The sequence below is a fragment of the Choloepus didactylus genome, chromosome 11 (assembly GCF_015220235.1).
Source record: "Choloepus didactylus isolate mChoDid1 chromosome 11, mChoDid1.pri, whole genome shotgun sequence".
Taxonomy (NCBI): domain Eukaryota; kingdom Metazoa; phylum Chordata; class Mammalia; order Pilosa; family Megalonychidae; genus Choloepus; species Choloepus didactylus.
In genome coordinates, this window is record NC_051317.1 from 50,510,635 (window position 1) to 50,526,456 (window position 15,822).

General features: G+C 33.8%; 1 protein-coding gene across 1 annotated transcript in view; it reads right to left on the bottom strand.

Moving 5' to 3' along the window:
• CDH10 (cadherin 10) overlaps positions 1-15,822 on the bottom strand; it is a 196,570-nt gene that overhangs the window by 2,644 nt on the left and 178,104 nt on the right. Inside the window, 3 exon segments of the mRNA XM_037799311.1 lie at positions 2,608-2,859; positions 6,031-6,139; positions 14,658-14,779. Coding sequence (XP_037655239.1) covers positions 2,608-2,859; positions 6,031-6,139; positions 14,658-14,779 — 483 coding nt within the window.

Sequence of the window (15,822 nt, forward strand, 5' to 3'; positions counted from 1 at the left end):
CACATTTTTTTTGTGTGTGTGTGAAATGAAATAAGTTTTTGCATGGAAAAGTACTTACTGCACAATTTGACATGCATTAAGCTTTCAATAAAAACTTGTTATTAATATTATTTTTACTGGAGACTTTAATACTTAAAATATTTTTGTATTTAATTGGCTATATAATTTAAACCCCAAAGATACATATCTGTATAGTTCCTATTTATGAGTATAGATTTATTTAGTGTAAAACACTTTTGTTTGCTTTCCTCAATACAGTTATTGTATTAATGGTAAGCCATTTTTAAAACAATTTTTCACATATTCTATTAAATAAAAACAAATTTACTATTTTTTGTTTTACATAGAGAAGTCTGTTATGCCTCATATTCCACAGTATATATGATATATAAGGTCTATTTTAAAATGTAGTGCATTTTCATTTCCTGAGCTGCATAAAAACCTAATGCAGAATTGATCATTTTGTACATTTAATGGTGTATCTGGAATGAGTGATATACCCTTCAGTTATTTAAAAGCAGAGATGGAATGTATATATTCTTCATAAAATGAGAGAAATTGGAAATGTTTCTCCTAGATCAAGTAGATATAACTGAATTATAGAGCATAATGAAACATTTTTAAGGTATGTTTTATTTTTTACAGGTTATAACTTCATATAAAAACTTGCTCTCTTTTCATAATCATAAAAATACTTCTATTTTTATTGCAATTATTGTTTTCAAATTTGGGATGGTGGCTAAAAATAATATTTAACTTTTCTTCCAATATGAAAAATTTGCAAAAATGAGTAGTTTTGCTGGTGGAAAGCCCTTCTAGACCAAGGCAAGTCTTTTTTTTTTTTTCTTTTATTAAATTCAGTTTTATTGAGATACATTCACATACCATACAATCATCCATGATATACAATCAACTGTCCACAGTATGATAACATAGTTATGCGTTCATCACCACAATCTATCTGTGAACATTTTCCTTACATCAGAAAGAACCAGAACAAGAATAAAAAATAAAAGTGAAAAAAGAACACCCAAATCATACCCCCATGCCACCCCATTTGTCCCTTAGTTTTTATCCCCATTTTTCTACTCATCCATACACTAGATAAAGGGGCTGTGATCCACAAGGTCTTCACAATCACACTGTCACCCCTTGTAACCTATACCATTATATAATTGTTTTCAGGAGTACAGACTGCTGCGTTGGAGTTTGGTAGTTTCAGGTATTTACTTCTAGCTATTCCAATACATTAAAACCTAAGAGGTGTTATCTATATAGTGCATAAGAATGTCCACCAGAGTGACCTCTCGACTCCATTTGAAATCTCTCAGCCACTGAAGCTATTTCGTCTCATTTTGCATCCCCCTTTTGGTCAAGAAGATACTCTCAGTCCCACAATGCCGGGTCCAGATTCATCCGCGGGAGTCATATTCTGCATTGCCAGGGAGACTTACACCCCTGGGAGTCGGGTCCCATGTAGTGGGGAGGGCAGCGAGTTCACCTGTCGAGGTGGCTCAGTTAGAGAGAGAGAGGGCCACACCTGAGCAACAAAAAAGGTACTCGGGGGAGACTCTTAGGCACAATTATATGCAAGTTTAGCCTCTCCTTTGCAGTAACGAGCTTCATAAGGGCATGTCCCATGATCGAGGGCTCAGCTCATCAAACCGCCAGTCCCAATGTTTGTGACAACATCAACACCAGTCCAGGTGAGGATGTCCAACACATCCGCACCTTCCCCCAGATCCTCGGGGCTGGGGAGGGGGAGGCTGTAAATATATTTTTTATTATCTTCAAGGCAAGTCTTTGAAATGCTGTTCTAACAAAGATCATGAAATTAACCTTGTCTTTTCATTTTTGTTTTATTTTTGGTTATTCTTATTGAGCTCTGGTACTGAAGACCAACTTTAAGACTTGGAGTTTCAGACCTGACTCAACTCACCCAACTTCTCCAGCTCCTATACTACCGAAAAGGAAATCGGCAGATGATCCAAAAGAGACAATGCCACAGAATCTGTGGCTACATTTCTTCATAGAGAAATAATGGACCAGCTATCATTAAAATCAGGGTACTGACTTTGAAACTTCTTCCTTCTTTATTATAGTGTCCATAATGTAGAAAATCTTAATTCCAAGAGAACTATTGGGGAGGGCTAGCAAGAATTGCAATTCTCTGTCTCTAAACTTCGCAAACTCCATTCTGCATTCCCCCTTCACGCTTTCTCATTTGTTTATTTACTATACTGTAGTGAAAGATAGATACTTGTTTTTCATATATTGATTCACACCTGAATGAATTCCAGGCCCCCCCAGGGGATATGAAATCCCACTAGTAATACTAACACCTAAAAATTCTCTATATATCTTATATAAAATATATATATATGTTTCTTTCTTTACTAATTTTTATTGACAAACACTCTATTACCAGGATAAAATATTAAAATAAATTTTATTTATTAAAATTAAAATAAAGTTTATAGATAAAAGTATACCAATATTCCACAGTTTATTTCTATCTCCAAATCTGGGGTTAATTTGGGGGGAGACATTTTAATAGCAGTGTTAGATAGGTGCAGAATGGATTTTTCTTCTGGTTCCATGACTTACCCAGCAGAATAATGATGCAGAGGAGAATGGCGATCAAGGCCCCGGTGCTGAGGCCGGCGGGGAGGAGCAGGGCTTCGGCGCTGCAAGACTGCATGTTTCCTTGGCCATCGCAGGCGCACACCCGGATGGTGAGCGTGCCCGTGCTGCTCTGAATGGGATAATCGTTATCTGAGATCACCACGGGCAGGAGATAGGTACTTATTTCGTGCCTGTTGAATCCATTTTTTCTTGTTAAAATCCTGGCAGTATTATCTAAAACAAAATTTTAATTTTACAAATAATGTAGACAATACACTTGTGTCATCCTCGTATCCGTGGTTAGAAATTTGAAATAAAAATACATGTATATACTATTGATACACATATTCCTATAGAGTATATACAAGGCAGTTAAAATAAAGAGAATATAAAGTTGATAGATTGGGGATTCTGACTATAGTTTGCTTATTTATTAGGTTTTCAAATAATTCCCCAATATTTTCAAGATGATAAACTTTGATAAGTGAATCATTGATCCAAACTACATATATGATCAAATTCAGTTTTTCATAGTTTTCAGAAAACATAAGTATTTTGCATACCAAGAAAAAACCATCATGTTATATGTTTTTGCTTACAAGCCTGTGTGCCTACACACACACACACACACACACACACACACACACATAAATTCAATATCCCTGAGGGAAAATATGATTGGGCAAATTTTAAACATTTTTCCATTTTCAAAATCCATAAAGCAGACAAAACTCTTTAAGAATCACAATACTTGAGCAACAGTGAGCAAGTTACTATCTCTGAACTGTAGTTTCCACCCATTAAAATTAATACAATAGTACAAAACTCAAAGTGTTGGAGGAGGACCTGTGATGGCAACTACAGAGTGCCTAAGAGTCCAAAGGAAAAGTAGGGATTTAATAAACACTAGCATCCTACTATCTCAGTCAATACCTGAAATGTAGTTGGCAGGGCTAAAGAAAAGATTTATTCTAGCCCAATTTAACCCATATTGGAAAACTAAAATTAATGTAGATTTTTATGATAGTTTCCTATACTGTCTGTTTGTACAATGCACTTACATGTACAATGTCCCATAGCATTGTTAATCAAACAAAAGTAAACCACCACTACCAACAACAAAAAACAAATGACCCAAAAATGGAGGTAAGAATTTCTTGCAGGTATATTGGTTGAAAATAAAACACTCATTTCTTAAATCAATAGCAAGAGGTTAAATTCTGCAACATCAGTCAGCAACATAAATCAGTTGCTAAATTTCAAAACCTTAAAAGGTAGAAAAGTACATTGGCAAAACAGCAAATGTACATAGCAATTTAAGATATAAAATGTAGTCCTGATAATTTTGAAATTTTGACCTGTCTTCCAAGAGGTATTGATACAAATCTTGCATTCTCAAGCCTACATGGATATTATTATTTACAGACAAGTGGGTATTTTTAGAATCTTGCATAATTACTTTTTCAACTTTTAATCTTAATTCTTGCCTATAACAGCATTGATATATCACAGAACCAAATGAAGTTTTACCCTAATCACTTCTGATCCAAGTTTTTAATTAAGCATTCAGAAAGTCATCATATAATAATGTTTTTGACCTATGAATTACAGAAAGGCGAAGGAATATTAAGAATGAGAAGTTTAAAGGATGCTATCACATAAGCAGGAAATTACTTTTAAAAATAATGTTATAAAATTAAAGACTTTAAGGATGGATCTGCAGAAAAACACAGCAGGTTATTTCAAGAAGAACAACATTAAAGTAATGTGTGCATCATTGGAACACCTTTAAAATTCCATCCAATAACAGAAAAAAGTGAATTTATACAGGAATAGATCAAACATTCTATTTTAGATCAAATATTCAGATTTTAATGGTATGTTGGATTTATATTCATTTGAGCTTCAACCCTTGTTTTGGGTAATTTATATAGAATCAGGAACTCTTCCTAATATAGGAAAATGATACAAAATTCATTGGTGATTAATTAGTGTTGGCCTTGAGTTACTTCCCCAGTAACTATGAAATATGCTAAGACATACTATTTCAAAGCCCTAATCATTTTTTTTTTTCTTTTTAACTGAGAGGTAGCTTGTGGGAACCCAGGGCTGAGTTTAACATGAACAAAAAAAGAAATTAAAATACAGCTAGCAAAATACATATATCAACTCAGTACTAAGGATGGCCCCAGAGTAAGTTCTGTGGTTAAGTTTGCCAGATACAGCAAATAAAATACAAGATGGAAATATCTGAACTTCGAATGCAACTAGGAATCCTATTTTATCTGCCAACTCTATGTTAATTTTCCCAATCTCAATAACAGTCCAGAGTAACAGTAAACAGAAAACATAGATATTTCAGAAATTTAAGATATAGTAAAGAAAATATGTTACCAATGGATGCACTCCCCTTAATTGGTTTGTACAGCATTTTTATTAGAGAAAATAACTCAAATATTAGCTCAATGTAAAGTCATTAATTAGGTTAGAATATTTTTCTAATATTCTAACCTAATTATATTTCTAATATTTTCCAAAAGCCACCTAGTGGTGATGTAGCAGCTGGGCTCTGCCAGCATGTATACACTGTTAACAAAGAATTATGAATATACCAAGGTGGTTAATAGATCAATTAAAAAAAAGAACATATCCACAGTCATTGTTCTAAAACAAGTATGCTTGTTTAATGAAAAATAGCTTATATAATTACTATAGCATAAGGATTTTACAAAGTAGAGGAAAGATTTCATGAATACCTTCTTTACATTAGGATAACTACAATACATCCTTAAAAGGAATAGGGCTATTACACTTTTTTTTTAAAAATAGTAAATAATTTCATTTTATCTCCCCTAAAATGTGCTTTTTCCTTTTATGAGAATATAAGAAATATAAATTTCAGTATTTTTTTAATCTCAGAAACATTATGAAAGTATTAAGGCAATACGTATTATGCCTTCGCAATAATGCTTTTGCAATGAGTCTCCTCACTGACTAATATCTAATATGACTTTTTCTCTTTCTTTTCACTCTCTCTCTAGGACTACTTGGCTTTGAGGAATGTGCTGCTGCTAAATCACAACTGTTTTCACAAGAGTCTATTTTCTCTACCCCAAGTGCCCCACTCTATTTTGATATTGCAACTGATTATTTCCAGTCTTTTTAATCTTTTGAAATAAAATGTAACTTTTAGCACCCATAGTCTTCTTTTCACATAGTTTTATTTTAAAACTCAAGAGAGTAATATTTTGTAAACATTTCAAAGCAGGATACATGAGGCATTACCATAATATTTCATTAAATATTTGATGAAATAAAAATTTAGTATCAGTTATGTACATGGTAATGGGGAAATTTCCTGTTATTGTCACCTTAGAATAATAATGAACATGCTCTAAAATTTACCTTCATTGTCCTGTACTGTGAAATTTGGATTGACAGCAGCTAAACTGAAGAAAAATTTCTGTCCACCTAAAGGGTCATCCTTGTCTACTGCACTTACAGTCTGTATTAGCTGCAGAAAAGAGAAAAAAAATGCATGTTCATCAAACTTCCATGTGTATGATATGCTTCATAATATTAAAATTTTTAACATCCTCATTTTATTTAATTTTTTAAAGGCAGCTGATTTTGTTTCTTACGCATATGTCTATATTTGAGTTCATCCGTCAATTTTATTATTAACAGACTGTATCTGTCTATCTCTTGCTATTGCAAGAGCATATCTGAATATTACCCTTTCTTTCAAAATTAGTAATATAATGTTATCTGAGGTTTTATCAATTGAGATATAGCATTTGAAGTGAGTGGGTTATTTCATACACAATCACTGATCTGGGAAAGGTTGTCTAATATAGGAAAACTTTAGTATATTATTTTGATTATGGCTTTCCTTTTCTGAAAGTAAAGTAAAAATTTTGAAAGAATGTAGATATTTTATACATTACTTCTTAAAGAAAAGTCTTAAACACTATTACCTACTTAGCAGTAACAGCTCAATTCATTTGCACTGTCAATAAAGTTGTTACACATTTTTACATTCAACATATGCATAGTATGGAAGAATGGACATTTTATGGGAATCAACTCTTCAATTTACTCAAAAGTAAGAGGTAATATAAGAAGCTATGTGATAACTAAACAGAATATTAAATACTTTATATATGATCTGCTTTGGACATATAATTATGATGTGATATTTATATTTACATATAGAAATATACATGTATAAGTAGAAGTCAATAACCGTCAAAGACATAGAACATTCACAGATATCTGGATGTTAAACAACACACTTCTTAATAGTGGGTCAAAGAAGACATTGAAAGAGAAATTGCTAAATATCTAGAATGAAAACTAGAACACAACATATCAAAATTTATGGGATGCAGCAAAGGTGGTACTGAAGGGGAAATTTATAGCTCTAAATGCATACATTAAAAAGGAAGAGAGCTAAAAGCTAGAAAATGGTCAGCAAACTAATCCTAAAGCAAGTAGAAGAAAAGAAATAACAAGCATTAAAGCAGAAATAAATGCAACAACAACAAAATAAAACAATAGGGAGAATAAATAAAACCAAAAGTTGGTACTTTGAGAAGATCAAGAAGATTGACAAACCCTTAGCTAGACTGACAAAGTCAAAAAGAGAGAAGGCCCAAATAAACTAAATAATAAAGGAGAGGTGGGATGTACTGGTTTGGGTGTGTTACATCCCCCAAAATGCCATGTTCTTTGATGCAGTCTTTTGGGGGCAGATGTATTAGTGTTGACTAGGTTGGAACCCATGACTGATTGTTTCATGGAGCTGTGACTTAATCATCTGTGGGTGAGACCTCTGATTGGATAACTTCCATGGAGGTGTTACCCCACCCATTCAGGGTGGGTCTTGATTTCTTCACTGGAGTCCTATAAAGACAGCTCACAAATAGAGGGACCTGAGAGCAACTGAGAGTGACATTTTGGAGAAGAGCTACAGCCTAGAGAGGAACATCCTCAGAGAAAGCCATTTTGAAACCAAAATTCTGAAGCAGACACCAACCACGTGCCTTCTCAGCTAACAGAGGTTTTCTGGATACTATTGGCCTTTCTCCAGTGAAAGTACATGATTGTTGATGCCTTACCTTGGACACTTTATGGCCTTAAGGCTGTAACTTTGTAACCAAAAAAAACCCTTTTATAAAAGTCATTCCATTTCTGGTGTTTTGCAAAAAGGCAGTATTAACAAACCAGAACACGGGACATTTACTGCAGATCCCAAAGAAATTTAAAATATCATAAGAGGATACTATGAACAACTGTACACCAACAAACTAGACAATTTAGAGGAAATGGATAATTTCCTGGAAACCTATGAACAACCTAGACTGACCAGAAAAGAAATAGAAGACCTCAACAAACCCATCACATGTAAAGAGATCCAATCAGTCATCAAAAAGCTTCCTACAAATAAAAGCCCAGGGCCAGATGGCTTCACAGGAGAATTCTACCAAACTTTCCATAAAGAACTGACATGATTCCTACTCAAACTCTTTCAAAAAATTGAAGAAAATGTAACACTACCTAACTCATTTTATGAAGCCAACATCACTCTAATACTATAACCAGATAAAGATGCTACAAGAAAGGAAAACTACAGGCCAATATCCCTAATGAATACAAATGCAAAAATTCTCAACAAAATACTTACAAATTGAATCCAAAGACACTTAAAAAAATCATACACCATGACCAAGTATGGTTCATCCCAGGCATGCAAGGGTGGTTCAACATAAGAAAATCAATCAACATAATACAACACATTAACAAATCAAAAGGGAAGAATCAAATGATCATCTCAATAGCTGCTGAAAAAGCATTTGACAAAATTCAGCATCCATTTTTGATAAAAACAAATCCAAAGGTAGGAATTGAAGGAAACTTCCTCAATATCATAAAGGGCATATATGGAAAACCCACAGTCAGCATGATACTCAGTGGTGAGAGACTGAAAGCCTTTCCTCTAAGATAAGGAACAAGAAAGGATGCTTGTTGTCACCACTATTATTCAACATTGTACTGGAAATTCTAGCCAGAGCAATCCAGCAAAATAAAGAAATGAAAGGCATCCAAATGGGAAAGAAAGAAGTAAAACTATCATCATTTGCAGATGATGTGATCTTACATTTGAAAAACCCTGAGAAATAAAAAAAACACAGCTACTTGAGCTAATAAAAAATTCAGCAAAGTGGTGGGATACAAGATTGATGCACATAGTCAGTAATGTTCCTATACACTAGAAATGACCTAACTGAAGAGACATTGAAGAAAAAGATTCCATTCTCAATAGCAACTAAAAAAATCAAGTACCTAGGCATAAACTTAACCAAGAACGTAAAAGACCTCTAAGCAAAAAAATTACATAACTTTACTAAAAGAAATAAAAGAGGACCTAAAGAGATGTGAAGATATTCTGTGTTCATGGATAGCAAGGCTAAATGTCCTTAACATGGCAATCCAACCCAAAATGATCTACAGATTTAATTCAATTCCAATCAAAATTCCAACAACCTACTTTGCAGACATGGAAAAGCTAGTTTCAAATTTATTTTGAAGGAAATAGGGCTTCAGATTGCTAAAAAAATTCTAAAGAAAGAAAAATGAAGTGAGAGGACTTATAATTCCTGACTTTGAAGCCTATATAAAGTCACAGTAGTTAAAACAGCATGGTATTGGCACAAAGATAGATACATTGATCAATGAAATTGAATTGAGAATTCGGAAATAGACCCCCAGATCGATGGTTAACAGATTTTGATAAGGCCCCCAAATTCACTGAACTGGGACACTGCAGTCTCTTCAACAAATGTGGCTGGGAGAACTGGATATCCATATCCAAAAGAATGAAAGAGGACCCTTACCTCACACCCTATACAAAAATTAACTCAAAGTGGATCAGAGATCTCAATATAAGAGACAGTACCATAAAACTCCTAGAAGATAATATAGGGAAATATCTCCAAAACCTAGTATTAGGAGGTTGCTTCTTAGACCTAACATCCAAAGCACAAGCAACAAAAGAAAAATAGATAAATGGGAACTTCTCAAAATTAAAAGCTTCTGTACCTTAAAGGAATTTGTCGAAAAGGTGAAAAGACAACCAAAGCAATGGGAGAAAATATTTGGAAACCATGTATCTGATAAGAGACTGATATCTTGCATATATAAAGAAATTCTACTACCCAATGACAATAGTACAAGCACCCCAATTATAAAATGGGCAAAAGATGTGAAAAAACATTTCTCCAAAGAAGGAATACAAATGGCTAAAAAGCACAAGAAAAGAATGTTCATCTTCACTAACTATTAGAGAGATGCAAATCAAGACCACAATGAGATATCATCTCACACCTATAAGAATGGCTGACTTTAAAGAAACAGGAAACTACAAATCCTGGAGAGGATGTGGAGAAACTGGAACTCTATTCATTGCTTGTGGGACTACATAATGGTACAGCCACTCTGGAAGACAGTTTGGCAGTTCCTCAGAAAACTAGATATTGAGTTACCCTACGATCCGGTAATTTCACTTCTCAATATATACCCAGAAGATCCAAAAGCAGTGACACAAACAGATACCTACACACTGATGTTCATAGCAGCATTGTTCACAATTGACAAGAGATAGAAACAATCCAAATGTCCTTCAACAGATGAGTACATAAACAAAATGTGGTATGTAGACATGATGGAATACTATGCAGAAGTAAGAAGGAATGAGGTCATGAAACATATGACAACATGGATGAAACTTGAAGACATAATGCTGAGTGAAATAAGTTAGACACAAAAGGAGAGATATTGTATGTTACCACTAATGTGAACTCTGGGAAAAATATAAAATGTGTGTTATAATTTAGAACATAGAGGTCCTAGAGATGGTCAGAAGCTAGTGAAGGGTGAATGATACTCTAACATGTACAGATACAATAATGAGGTTGAACTTAATGGTATGGGAATGGTCAGGTGTGACTATGGTTCATTAATGGGATTATAAATATCAGCAATGTGTTGAAGGTGAACATGTTCATAAATGGTTGTTTAAAGTCATGTAACCCACAGAGTAGCACCACAAACCTAAATAAGTGTTAGCATGATGTACTTATAAGGTATGTCACTAGTGCAGAGGGTTAACAACAGAGTGGTATGGAAAAACTACCCATTACATTTTAAAGACTATATTTAATAGAAATATCTTACCAACATTACATTAATACTAGGGATGAATAATTAGCCACTGATAAGAGCTCTGGGATGTATTATGTTATAATAATTGTTTAAAGTTGAGAGCGATGATGATTGTACAACTAAGTGAAGATAATGTAAGAGACTGACCATTTATCTTGGGATAGAATATATTTTTAGAAAAATTAGGAACCCACCACTTAATAAATCAAGTCCTCAATTTGAGGCTTGCTCTTGTGAAATTTCGGGTTTTAAATGGGAGGCTGAACGCTCCTATGATTATGCCTAAGAGGCATCTCCAGGGCACCTCTTTTGTTTCTCAGATGTGGACTTTTTCTCTCTAAGCCCAACTTGGCAAATAAATTCATTAACCTCCCAGCAATGAGGGACATGACTTCCAGGGTAATGAATCTCCCTGGTGACATGGGACATGGCTCCCAGGAATGAGCCTGGCCCTGGTGGCAAGGGATTGAAAATAACTACTTGACCAAAAAGGGGAAAAAGAAAGGTAAAAAGCTGAGGTCACAGTGGCTGAGAGATCCCACATAGAGTCGAGAGCCTTTCCTGGAGGTTTCACTTATGCAAGCTCCAGCTAGACATCCCAAATAACCACAGTATGCTATGCCCTTACCAAAATTAGTGCCCAAATACCTAGGTCCCTACCTGAGAGTCTATAAAAGATTCACTTGCTAAGTTTAATCTCTCAGAAACTTAAATCCACCAGTGTGTTCCTATGCCAGACAAGTCCTAAAACCTTGAGGCAATAGCCTCTTTAAGAACAATCAGATGCAGCCCCCTTCCCCCTTTCAATATGAACAAGTTAGGGTGCTCACTGCCTAGACACCCCTGAAGATGGAGAAAGAGATTAAGTGAGAGGGAGGGGTAGCAACAAACAAGATAAGATTTAACAAAGGTCTATGAATAATGAAACTTTATATAGAGTTGTATATATTTTTGGATGCTGAGTTGTTGGAGTGGCTGGAGGGAGGTGGATGGCATGGTGGAACTGTAACCTATGGCATCCTTTGGAGTTTGCTCTATAGCTACTCATTGAATTGTGCTTTGAAGGTCTTTACCTTTCTGTGCATACCTTGTGTTGCATAGTGGGGAAAGAGCTGGGGCTGTGGAAATGTAGCCTATGGCAATTTTTGAAATTGTGTATGTGACTGCTTGTCGAACTGTGCATCGAACGTTGGCACCTTTTTGTATGTATGATATGTTTTACAATGGTGGAAATAGCTGAAGTTGTGGAGCTATAGTCCATGACATTGTTTGAGATTTGCTATCTGACTGCTTGTGGAGTTGTGCTTTGAGGGTTGTCACTATTGTGTGTGTATGTTGGGGTTCATGATAGAAAAAAAAAATGGAAACAAAAAAAGAAGCTATGTGGTAACTAAGCAGAACATTGAACACTTTATATATGATCTGCTTTAGACACATTATATGACTAATCAATATGATATGAAATTTATATTTACACATAGACATATATGTAATGCCAGGTAAATATTTACTTTTTGCTTATATATTCCTTTGTATTCTTAAACTAATATGCATAATAAATTTATAGCATATTAATTATTTATTGTATTATCATTTACTTATTACTACATATTTATTACATAGCTTATTGGACATTTTAATTTTACCAAAAGGCTTCAGAGGTTGTTAAGTATGTATATTTAGGCCTGCATAAATGGTCAAATTTATACTTAATTAAAAGAACTCTATTTTTTACAGCATTATTCTCACATTGTTTGGATATTGATATAAGAGATTGAGATACTAATTTCTTCCCATAAAGATAAAAAATTATTAAAATATATTTTATTGACTGAAGGACTGTGGTCTTAGAGTGGGAAAATGGAAGAAAAGAAAAACAGCCAGTCCTCTTTTTGCCCTTTCCTCAAGGTCCCCCGACTTTTCTGTGAAGGGAAAGATGGGAAGTCAGTTAGCCTAGATCAGGTACAAGAGTCACATCCTTCTCAGGTGGGAAGATCTTCCACCCTTAGTTCAGGGAATAGGTAAGATCAGGGAATGGAAAGGGGGAAGGGGTGGGCAATTGGTTTTATTTCTGTATTCTTATCTGTTCCACACACCAAAGGAATAGAGCTATTTTCCATGTTGTTGTTCTAAGTGTTACTCTTAAAGAATGCTTAGCACAGAATTATATTGGGTGGAAGGAAATACTCTATAAATGGACTAAAGCATGCCCAGAAGTTCTTCTAACATCCTATGAGGAATGAGAGTTAACTAATGAATTTCAACAAAGCTCAGTGAAGAAGAACATAATCAAACAATCACTTTGATGTTCCTCACCAGGATGTCATAACCTGGATTCCATCACTGATGATATCACAGTTTAGTTTAAGCAAAGGCATCTTTCAGCTTATAAGACCAAAATGACACCTGTCAAACCAATCTTATTAAAAATAACTAGTGTGGGAGGCTACCACACATGGAGCCAGTCAGACAAAACTTATTGATCATGTTCTTCCTAGCAACTTGTCAAAACAGGATACTGCATTTTTATTAAAATCATCTTTGATTGACATTTTTAAAAATTCCTATAAGTATGGAGAAAAAAGAAAAAAGGCTAAGGAAAATAAACAAACATGAGCCCTTATATTGAATATTTTGAATACATTTGTAAATCAGTATTTGTATTGATTAAAATGCTTGGAAAAATATCTCTTGAAAATCAAATAAAATAACCATAGACAAAGCAATGTATGCGGCAGAAGCAAAGTGGGTAATTTATCTGTTAGAGAAAAGGCTTCCACTTATATCATGCTGAGCCTGCCAAGCAGAGTGCTATGTGTAATGGTATTTTTTGGGGCATGCACTATTTTATTAAAAGTAAGTTGGAAGCAGCTAAATCATTTAAATAAGCCAAATTAAACATTTCCATAGAATTGTCAGACAAAAAATGAATCCAATTGAAGCAATTTTACCATTTCAAACAATAGACATGCCAGTGAATTCCAGTTAGAATTTTTGAAAGGAAGAATTTGAGTTATTCTATAATGTAATTTGCATAAAAATGTCATTGATGTTTACAAAGAGCATCAAGAGATATCAAAACACAATACAGTTTCATGACAGATTTTTTTTATTTAATAAAAAACATTTGATTCCCAATTATTATTTATGACATGCAGCTTCAATAGCACTCAAATCAATTAAGAGCAATTCTTTCAGCCATATACTCTCAAGTTTTTGAAACAACAAAATGAGGCCGTTGAAGAAAAGACTTCAGGACTCAAAGCTGATATAAGAAAAGTGTTTTAAGGACTAAAACTAAGTCATTAGATACTTTGTATTTTGCTGCAATGATCAAATCCAATGTATATGTCTCAGTAATAAATTCTCTTGCTCTCCTCCCAGATCATATTTGCATAAATTGTACTACTGATTAAATGTTTCACTGATTCCATGTATTTGTCTCTCTGTTTTGCCCAAATTTCTTTTCCCATCTCTAGCAGATATTCATCGAATGGCACAGCAGGTTTTGCTGGTATATTTCTGTTTTTGAACATTTACAAAGCTACATTTTCTCACACCTTAACCTTCAGGGCAAGGATAAAACCTTATGGCATTAGAATTTTACAAAGGAAATATGGAACCTGTATATTGTGATTTAAAATATTTTCAAATCTAAAAACAACATCAGTTATAGTATTTTTATTATGTTACTGGGACAACCTATAAGAGTTTCAATTTTTCTTTATTCTTTCTTTTCAAGACCGGAAAAGAAAATAATCAAGAAGCAATTAAAATCTTCCTATGCTTTCAATCTTTCAGGTACTCACCTGTCCTGGTCTGGCATTTTCACATACAAAAGTATCATAAAACACGGCAAACTGTGGGGCATTGTCATTGACATCCAAAATTCTCACAAAAACAGCCACACGAGCGGTCTCTTTGGGGTTGTCTACAAAAAGAAAAGGAACATTTTGTTCAGGAGGAAACAATTGTGTGCCAGATTTAATCTGTGTAGGCATCTTGTGGATATTAAGTCCTCATGCACAAATAAGCATTATGTTCATTCTACTCACATAATGAGCAAACGCAATAAAGGAAACTACTACAGAGCCTAATTAAGTAGTCATGGATTCAATTATCGTTGGGCTCAAGAGTACTATTATTATTTTGGAAAATCTTTGTAAAAGCACAACCCACTGTAATTGAGTTCATATTATATTTGTATCCTTATAAAACAAGAAGCAATTTTATTAAATCCTTATCATACATTCTCATCTTATTTAATCTTTATAGTAATACCTGGTTACCTATTTTTTTGGACAAAGAAGTCGTTTTAAGTAAATTCATAACTTGTTCAAAGTCACTAGTTCCTAAGTGGTAGCTGCTATATTACAAACAGCATTTGACTACTTTTATTTCTAAAATTTATTCTAACAGCTATTCTCAAATATATCCTTTAGGAAATTTTAGTATATGGCTGCTGATTTTACTAATTGGATGGAAATGTTCAATGAAATATAAGGGTTCAGATTTTTTTTTAATATAATTACTACTAGAACTATTTCAACAATCCAGATGTGATTTTGCATAACAATTTATTGTTCCCAAATTTGCTCAGTAGTAACAAATGGTACATTAATCATAATATTTTGTTACCAATGCTAACATCAAGAAACTCAAAGTTTTCACATAAGAAGATAAACTTAAAGAATCATTTTGATTTGTAAATGGGATTTAAAAATAAAAATGCCTCTTTAGTTGGGTTAGCTTTGGGTAACAACCTAACAACCTTTAATTAATCATATTTACATTATCTCCATTATTGATTTTTCCAGGGCTTCTGGAGAATATTATCTCAGAAAGGAAGACTATCTGAGAGTGTTTTGTTAAACTCAGTTTATATTCACCAGTCTCCATGATATCAATATTTCAATCTTTGGAAATAATCCAATGTCTGTGTAGACTTTGGCAAAGTCAAGCTGAACAGCAATA